Source organism: Zingiber officinale, chromosome 2B (assembly GCF_018446385.1).
Source record: "Zingiber officinale cultivar Zhangliang chromosome 2B, Zo_v1.1, whole genome shotgun sequence".
Lineage (NCBI taxonomy): Eukaryota > Viridiplantae > Streptophyta > Magnoliopsida > Zingiberales > Zingiberaceae > Zingiber > Zingiber officinale.
Window position 1 is genome coordinate 105,238,976 of NC_055989.1, and position 10,501 is coordinate 105,249,476.

Consider the following 10,501-nt stretch of genomic DNA (forward strand, 5'->3'; position numbering starts at 1 on the left):
AAACAGTGTAAAAAAATATATTTATTTTTATTTTATTAGTAGCTCATTTCTTGTTGTCAATGTCTACCCCACTGCCGCCTCATTGAATAAGGCTGATTCAGTCTGATTCAGCCATACCTTTTTATCGCTGCCCTTGTACTTGGCCAACCAGCTACAAGACACCACCTCATCGCCCCCTCTCATTAGTTGTCCTCTCCTGCAGCCTTTCGAGTTTTACCAATGTAACAGGCCACTAAATCAACATTCTCGTACTCATCATCCACTGCACTACACTCACTGCCGTACTATCCAACCTTCAATTTCTCCCATAATAAAAGAAAAACTAATAATTCATAAAAACCCTAAAGATTTTTTTTTAATAATTTCAAATAAAAATCCATCTACCTTTAAAAATCACATTAATATATTTATGATGTCGAATCTAAATTTAATAATATAAATCCATAACGTATCTTTAAATATTTCCTTTACTAATTTAAAAATTCACTGTTACATTATCGAATATATAGATATAATAAGGAGGCTTTTAAAAATATATTAGTTTTAATTTAAAATGATTTAAATTTTTTTAGTCTATCACTGATGAACTTATACTATTTAAAATTTTAATATTTTTAAATTAAAATAATTATATGAAGTCATTGATGATATTAATTAGTGAGTTTCATTCTATCTTATAATGAGATTATGCTAATTTAATTAAAACTTTACATGTTTAAAAATTTATTACTCTTAATTACCCTATCGAATTCAGATAGGTTGATATAAAATATATTAAAAATGTTTTCAAAAATATATTGGTGTGATTTGACTAATGGAGAGAAAAAGAGTATTTGATTTAGAAATATAGTACTTGATTTAGAAAAATAATAAACTGAGTTAATTTTATTGACTAGTTCTAGAGATGATAAGTGTGATGATCAATGTGGTCTTACAAATTTTTTTCACTGACAACTTAAATTTCCTATTGTGGTATCATACCCTCGAGGATAACATATCTTTTAAAAAAAATTATAGTACTTAGATTTAGATATTATGAAATTGGGTGCATGATTTAAATAATATCAAAATTTATTTACGCATGCAGACGAGGAAAATACTGAAAAGTTAATATAATCAGTTTTATTTTTTATTTTCGTGAAATATTTAATAAAAAAAATTTGAAACCCTGTGCTGGTCCACATCATGGACCACCAAACCGGTGGTCCCCGCGCAGTGGTAGACGCGAGTGCACCCAACTACCTCGAGGCCCCACCACCTTAATCAAGGAAAAAGCCAAGATTCCTTATGATTAACCCATCTCTAACCCGCCTCCCCACATGTCCAGTCGGTTCGCCGAATCGACGGTGGCTGAAGCAGTTCAGTGGCGGCCGCTCGATGGGCATCGTACGGTTAGCAAGGCGGGATCCGTCCGAATTGTAGCTGGAGAGGAATCTTGGGATATTCGTGGCAGTGTCGTGATAATAACAACAAGTGAGGGACTTTATGATAAATGCGAAGAGAAAAAATAATTATTACGTTACCAACTCATTAGCGGAGGACATAACTAACCCCACGCGCGACGGGCGGCAGCCGGTTCGATACCGTCCTTTCAGGATATGATGATTCCCGTTCACCAGTATCACGAATCTGCGACCGGTTGATCAGGTGCGCCGGGGCTCTCAATCGGGGACACAGCGCGTTCCACTTGTCTCGAAATCCCAACGGCCAGATCCGCCTAACGGCGCCGTTAGCGGGGGGAAAGCGTAAACGTAACGGCGATCCGGGCGACCTTTAACTCGTATTAACATCTTCTTTTTCGTGTCTTTTTTGAGTGCTCACTCACCAGTCGGCGAGCGGCGAAGCGCGAGGAAGGACGGGGGATGGGGAAGTACATGACGAAGTGCGGCAAAGGGGCCGGGGAACTGTCGGTGATGGAGGTGACCCAAGTGGCCGGAGTGACGACGAGGGCGAGGGCACTCGCTATCGCCTCTGCTGCTGACGCTGCCGCCGTCACGGCGGTACCGAAGCGAAGGAAGGCGGAAGTGGCGCCTGCGCCTTCGGAATTGGTGCAGACCTCCTCCTACATTCAGCTCCGAAGCCGCCGTCTCGTCATGACCGGCCGCAGGGAGGATCTGCCGCCTCCACGAAATTCTCTTAATTCGGCCTTCAGTTGGGCGACCACAGAGAAGGTGGCCTCCCGTTCCTCGAGCAACGCGTCCAGCGACGTGATGGTTGAGGAGCCAGTGAGTAGGAATGAGAAAAAAAATTCTGTCGAATTCGAACTCGTTCCTCTCTCCAATTGCCTCATTTATTATTTCCTCTTTTTTAGGATGGCGAGATTTTGGAGTCTTCTAACTGCAAGGACATCGACAGTGCCAGACGAACTAGGTCGGTGCTTGCTGGTTTCATCCTTTTCTCCATTTCGTTCTCTCTTTGCTTTCAATTTCGCTTCATTTTCCTCTCGTTGCCTCGATTTCAGGAGAGAAGCTCGACATTCGAGCGCGGCACGACTCGAAGGGGGAGATTTGGAATCGACGGCGAGGACGACGACGACGAGTACGAGAACTACGCCGACGAAGTCAGAGATCGAGGAATTCTTCGACGCGGCCGAGAGAGACCAAGCTCTGCGCTTCGCCGACAAGTAAGCTCCCTCTTAATACGCATTTTAGTTTCTTTCGAGTTTTTTTTTTCCGTCTCAATTTCCCGTTCCATTCTCGGGCCAGGTACAACTACGACGTCATCAACGACGTTCCGTTGAACGGCCGCTTCCGGTGGGTTCCAATCGACCTATGAAGCGGAGACTAAAATTATCAAAAAAAAAAAACTTTTTAATGTTTATTTTAGTTTTCGATCTGGAGACTGGACGTTTCTTCTAGAAGCCATGTACAGCTTTCTGCAACTTAAACCCACCTCCTGTACTAGAGATTACATCGAAGAAGAAGCAGCAGCAGCTAAGCAACTTTTTCATATCTTTTGAGCTTCCTCTAACGCACCATTCCCATTTTCTCTTGTAATCCTCCGCCTCTTCTCACGGCCGACGACGGGCAGAGGCTCCACGATCTACGGCCGGTCGACGGACCACGCGTCGGGTGGCTCCCGACGCTCGCGCTGCTACGCCACGTTACGACGAACTCCGACCGCGTGGCGGAAGGCATGGGGGGAGAAGGGGCCGTGGCGCACGTGGTTAGAGGCCTCTCTCACCTGCCTTTATCTTCTCTTTCCTCACTGGTTTTTATCGCCTCCATTGCTTCCTGCCGGTTTTTTTAATCAATTGATATGCCATTCCCGGTGGTTTGCCTCGGATCTGGTGCGAGTGTCATCATCAGCTGCATGGGACGCTGCCCCATCTGGGAAGAATGTTACCGACCTTGGGATTCGAGGTGGAAGAGGCGAGAATGAGAAGCTGTTGCTTAATTTTTTTTTTTTAACAAAGAACAGAGATGTGGCCATGGCCATCCATGGCGATTGTGTCTCGAGCAGAAGGGGGCTTCTGCAAATGGGACAAGAGTTGGGCCGGCGAATGAGGAACCCTAGGTCAGTAACATTCCAATTCAGTAAAAGAATGCCTGCTTTTGGAGGTAACTTTCCTACTGGGAATATACCTACACAGTAGGTTATTGGGATTCTGGTTACCTGAGTGGGCCTCAGGGATAAAAGCAGGGGTGGCGTCGCCTTCTATTTTTAGATTTTTTTTAAAAAAAATAAATAACCTTTTAACACCTCTATAACTCTTTTATATATATATATATATATATATATATATATATATATATATATATATATATATATATATATATATCAAATAGAAAAGTTTTTTTTCCTTAAAATATTCTTTAGTGTAATATTTAGAATTAATTGCCTGACGCATTGCGTTAAATTTTGGGCAGGGCCCCATTTCACGAGAAAGGCGTGCGGGTGCGGTCCCCGCTCCGTCACCCACCGCTTAAAAAGCGAAAGCTAACTTAATTCCGCCCCCAGTTGCGACTATGAGTGGTCGTGGGGATGGGGCCCGGTAAGATTAAGGATTAGACGGTTTAATGGTAGGCTTATGGGTTCATGGTAACGGCATGCGAAACTTGCGGAAATGATTGGTTTTAACATTTATGCGAATGAATCCTTTCCCATCAAGACCGCTGCGCATGCTCGCTCCGTTTGAATAAATACAGAACAAAACGTCTAAATCGTTTGCCAATTTAGTTTTGATTTTTTAGTATCAATCATTATAAGCTTTAAAGAATTGGGTGAATTTTTTTAATTATATGACTTTAAAATGTTAAACACATTTATTTTTAAGTTATTCTATTTTATATGAATAAGTGTTTCTTATGATTATTTATCAATATATTTTTATTTCTCTTAAAAAAACAAAAACAAGAAATCTGTTTAAAAAGAAAAATGGGGGAAAATTTTCTGCCGTGAAACAATTTTCACTATTTATTTTATTAAAATTTTGGGAGGAAAAGGAAACTTAATCCACTAATAGTATATTTTGAAGTCAAATCAACGCCATGCTTTTCACATGGATTTTTTGAACACGTGTAAAAATATAATTCATGTTTAAAAAATATTAATTAAAATATATTGGATCAAATTGATATTTGAAAGTATAGATATAATCAGGAGAACTAGATAAATACATAGAAACTAATTTCACGTTATTCCAAACTCTCTAGGTCTAGCTTTGGACATATTTTATTTTTTTATTTAAAAAAATTATCCAATCTATGAAAAATCCTAGATTGGTCGTAGATTTGGCAATGAATCTACAGATTCATCGCATAATTGGCGACGAATCCACGAATTCATCGTCAAATCTGTGATGAATTCGTGGATTCATCACAGATTAAGTGATTTTTTCTTTTAAAAAAATAAAGTCCGTTAATGGACATAAAGAGCTTGAAATGACATGAAACTAATTCCTATGTGTTCCTCTAGTTCTTTTGAATATATACATGCCCTCAAATATTATTTTGATCTAATATATTTTTTTCATAACTAAATCAATTAGATGACTTTCAAATGTAAGATGAACATATTAGAGTTACAAACGTAATTTTGTTGAATATGTGAGAGTTATAAATTAATGTTAGAGAATTCAGAATGATATGAAGTCAGTTCATATGTGTTCGTCTAGTTCTCCTTATAATATCCATGGTTTCAAATATCAATTTGATCAAATATATTTTGATCAATGATTTTTAAACATGAATTAGATTTTTCAGACATATTGGTGTTCAAAAAATCACTAATTAAAATATATTATATCAAATTGATGTTGAGAATTAGAGGAACACATAAGAACTAGTTTCATGTTATTCTGAGCTCTTTAGATCTATCAACAAGCTTAGGACATATTTATTTTTTTTTGGAAAAATTACCTAATCTGTGACAAAATCCCTAAATTTGTCGCTAATTCTACAACGAATCTAGGATTCATCGTAGATTGGATAATTTTTCAAAACAAAAAAAAAATATGTTCAAAGTCGGTTGATAGACCTAGAAAGCTCAGAATAATATGAAACTAGTTCATATATGTTCGTCTATATTCATGTCTTCAAATATCAATTTGACCCAATATATTTTGATCAGTGATTTTTTAAACATGAATTAGATTTTTCGAATATATTAGTGTTCGAAAAATTGTTAATCAAAATATATTATGCCAAATTGATAATTGAAGATATAGATATAATCAAGAGAACTAAACGAACATATAGGAACTTGTTTCATATCATTCCGAGTTTTTTAGGTCAAGATTTGTCGTTGATTAGTTGATTTTTCAAAAAAAAAATGTCCAAAGCCAGTTGATGGACCTAGAGAGCTCGGAATGACATGAAACCAATTTATATATGTTCATCTAATTCTCTTGATTATATATATACCTTCAAATAGCAATTTGACCCAATATATTTGTTGTCTTTTTGACCGCATGAATCAAACACAAAAATAAAGTTGTAACCACTCACAGTGATCTCTCGAAAAAATCGAAGAAGCCGTCGAACGTCGCTGCTGTCGGAAGCACGATCATGGGTAATCGGAAAGTACTTCAAGGTTCACGAGTCAAATCCCCAGAGCCCAGGACATTCTGCTTTGACTCTTTGATCACCTCCAATCCCTCTCCTTATGCTTGTTCCTTCTCATGGCTTGGACGCACTATTTATTAGATGACTGAGGAAGAAGAAGGGGAAAGGATGCCCCTTCGTCTCCTTGGCGTTTGCAAGAATAAGAGGCGTTTGTAGCAATGAGAGAAATGAAGGGGAAACGATGCCCCTTCGTATCCTCAACGTCCAACATCTCTCACTCATCCAAGTCAATCCATAAGGTTATATGGTTATATAGACCATGTCAGTCACATAGACTACAAGGTGATCATGTCATAATGCCAAAGTCAAACATTAATTGGTCACAAAGACTAAATAAGTCACATAGACTATTTGACGACCAAGTCACGAAGACCAAAGCAAAATTAATTAGTCACAAAGACCAAATAAGAACATCCATTTCATACATTAGGGAAAATGGTTTGTGCGACAACAAGCATATTGAGCATTTATTGCTAAGAAGATTGTTATACCTTACATAACTGCTTTTTAGAATGAATCAGAGACATCAATGACTTGCCTTTACCCCAGATTAAATTATTTACATCATTATGAACATCTCTAATCCCTCATATTGACTATATGTCAAGAGCATGTTCAACATCTCCAATTAAACAAATTATTCACAATTACATTTTATGTATTGAACTAGAAATATAGCTGGTACTAGTAAATAAACGTCGCAAATGTAAATCAATCTTAATCTTCATTTTTAGGTAGAATATATTCATTCTAATCAGTCACTTTCCTAGTTATGCTCCATAGACCGAATCATCCATAGCCAATAGGAAATATGCTAAAGTAGCAGACACTTATCAGAACTTCAAGTAGACAGTTAAATAGTCACTTAGGATAAAATTGAGATTAACTTATAATCTCAAGGGTCTCACATAGTAAAGAAGCAGGGATCTATTCTCCTACTACCCTTCTTATCGCCATAACACATGTGATATGAATCTCATGCTACGACGTTATTCTCTTTACTAAAAAAGAGCGCATATTTTTTTTTTCAAAATTTAACATCATACAGATTTCGATCTAGACATACCTAATGTCTAATCATGAATTCAACATATGAATTCTAATCTGGCCTTAAGAAGATTCAGTAAATGGTGGGTGCATTTACTTTAATCATTACATAAATGATCTTATCTTGACACAATTATCAAGACGACCTTAACTTATGGATATGTCTCTATTCACAGCTGCATAAGTTATCCCATAAGCAACAGTCTTACCTCTATTTATACTTAACAAATAGAGATAATTGTCCATATGAGTGGACCAATCTTAATCTGCCAACATGCTTATCGAGACTTTTATTCGAATGTAACAAAAACACATACACTGAATAGATCATGATATTTTCATTTATCAAAAATGTTTTACAATAAGTTATATTCTTCAAAGTCCCAAAGACTTCACATGTACATGAAATGACTCTTTAGTCAATGGCTTAGTAAAAGGATCAGCAAACATATTTCGTGTAGGGATGTACTCAAGAATTATCTCTTTCTTGTCAACAATATCCCTTACAAAATTATACTTAATTTCTATATGCTTGTCTTTGCTGTGATATTTAAGATCCTTAGAAAAAGCTATTACAGCTTGACTATCACAGTACACTGTAACAGGACTCCCACTGTTCTCAGCAATTTTCAGATGCTTCAGGAACCTTCTTAGCCAGACAACCTCTTACACAACTGCTGCACAAGCCACATACTCAGCTTCCATTGTCGCCAAGGATACACAAGTCTGCTTCTTGCTATTCCATGAGATAGTGTCACCATTCAGCAAGAAGGCATAGCCAGATATGGATTTTCTGTCATCAAGGTCCCCTGCCTAATCTGCATCTGCGTAGCCACTCAGGCTCATATATGATCCTTGGAAACAAAAGCAATAATCCACTATTCCTTTGAGATATCTGAATATCCTCTTCACTGTTTTCCAGTGTCTTGATCCTGGGTTTGACTGAAAACGATTAACTAAGCCAACGACATAGCATATATCAAGACAAGTACATAACATAGTGTACATTAAACTACCAATAGCACTAACATATGATTTTCTTCATTTCGGCTATTTCCTCAAGAGTCTTGGGATACATGCTTTTGCTCAAAACAATACCTCTTGCTATAGCCGTCTGTTCAATATTGCAATTTGACATATTGAAGTGTTGTAGCATCTTAGTTATATAAGCTTTTTGAGACAAACCCAAAAGCCTTTTTGATTGATCTCTAATGATCTTCACTCCTAAGATGTAATTTGCTTCTCCATATCTATTATGTCAAATTGTGATGAAAGCCAAGATTTAACTTTTATCACACACTTTATGTCGCTTCCAACTATTATCATATTATCAACATATAATGATAAAATGACAAAATTTCCTTTTTCCTTTCTTAGGTAAACACAATGATCCTCATTAATCATTTCAAAATCATAAGATAAAATAACTTCATTAAATCTTATGTTCCATTATCTTGACGCTTGCTTTAACTCATATATAGACTTCCTAAGTCTACATACTCTTTTCTCTTGGCCTTCATCAACGTAACCTTCTGGTTATACCATATAGATTTCTTCGTCAAGATTATCATTAAGGAAAGTCATTTTTACATCTATCTGATATAATTCCATGTCAAATTGTGCTACTATAGCTAGGATAACACGTATTGACACAAACTTCACAACTGAGGAGAATGTCTCTTCAAAATCAATACCCTCCATTTAGGTATATCCTTTTGCAACTAATCAAGCTTTGCAATAGCCCTTCGCTTTTACTGGGGAGAATGTATCGATTAACCGATCCATCTGCTTTCCTCTTTATTTTGAGAATCCACTTATTCCCAATAGCCCTTCGCCCCGAAGGAAGATTGACTAAATCTCAAACTTGATTCTTTCTCATTGACTCCATTTCTTCATCCATTATAACTTTCCATTCTTTTCTAGCTGAGCATCTCAAAGCTTCCTCAATTGTTCGAGGTTCCTCATCATCAACTAGGAGAATCATTAATGCCTCATTCTCAATATCAAACCTTCTCCGAGGAATAATCTAACGACTACTTCTTCAGAGGTTAGACTGTTGAGAAACTGACTCATTCAGTGACAAATTACTCCCACTAGGTTGACTATATTCAAGCATTTCCTGATTTGTTGATAAAGGAACATTATCCTCCTCCTCTATCTCATATAGAGAACTTGTCTTATCAACTTCACCTTGTGTTGGGAACTCAGTTTCAAGAAAAGTAGCATTTCTTGACTCTATTTCAGAGATGGTTTCATCTTGTCGTTCACCAATAAAAATATAACCCTTAGAAGTCTCAGAATACCTTATAAAGATGCACTTCTTATCTCTGGGTCCTAATTTTCCATGTTCGTGAGTCTTATCATGAACGAAGGCAGCTGACCCCCAAGGTCTCATATTACTTAAATCCGATTTTCTGCCTGTGCAACGTTCATGTGGGGTAGATGGAACTAACTTTGAAGACACTTTGTTAAGTATATAGGCCGCAACTAATAATGCATCTCCCCAATAGAAGATTAACAAATTAGCTTGTGCCATCATAGACCTAACCATTTCAAGAAGAGTCCTATTTCTTCTTTCAGTAACTCCATTTGTTGTGGAGTTCCAAGAATAGTTAGTCGTCTAATTATCCCTTTCTCATTACACATTGTCTTGAACTGATCAGACAAATATTTACCTCCACGGTCAGTGCGCAAGATTTTAACCTTACATTCCAATTGATTCTCAACTTCGTTCAAGTAACGAATAAAGCAATCTAATGCTTCAGATTTGTGAGAAATCAAATACATATGACCAAAACGTGTGAATTCATCAATAAATGTAATGAAATAAGAGCTCCCATTTCTAGCCTTCATATTCATTGGACCACAAATATCTGAATGAATTAATTACATTGGTGATTCAACCCTAATAGCCTTACCAAATGATTTCCTAGTCGTCTTTCCAGCATGACAATGCTCACATATAGACAAGTTAATCTTAGCATGAGTGCCTAAAAGGCCCTCCTTAGCTAATCTATTCATTTGTTCTTGTCCTATATGTCCTAATCTAGCTTGTCAAATTTCATTATTAACATCAGCATTACTAGTAAGAACAATGTTTAGAAAACAACCATCATTATTATTTGGTACTACATCAAGAACCATAAAATCATTTGTTACATAACCATACCCAATTAACACAGAGTTAATTCGAAATTCCACACAACGGCTATAAAAATTTATACAATAACCTAAATCAAAAAGACAAATGATGGAAATCAGATTCCATTGAATCTCAGGAGCATATAGGACATCATGTAGAAATAATGTTCGCCCACCACGTAGGTTGAGCTTGCAAGTGCCAATTTCTTTGACTTGAATTCTTGCATTATTTCTCACATATATCCATT

General features: G+C 36.9%; 1 protein-coding gene across 1 annotated transcript; it reads left to right on the forward strand.

Moving 5' to 3' along the window:
- The first annotated feature begins 1,757 nt into the window (after window positions 1–1,757).
- LOC122049381 (cyclin-dependent kinase inhibitor 1-like) lies at window positions 1,758–2,949 on the forward strand. Its single transcript, XM_042610765.1, has 4 exons — window positions 1,758–2,225; window positions 2,312–2,370; window positions 2,462–2,623; window positions 2,706–2,949. The coding sequence occupies exons 1-4, from the start codon at window positions 1,863–1,865 to the stop codon at window positions 2,773–2,775; spliced, it is 654 nt and encodes a 217-aa protein (XP_042466699.1). The 5' UTR covers window positions 1,758–1,862; the 3' UTR covers window positions 2,776–2,949.
- Window positions 2,950–10,501: the final 7,552 nt, after the last annotated feature.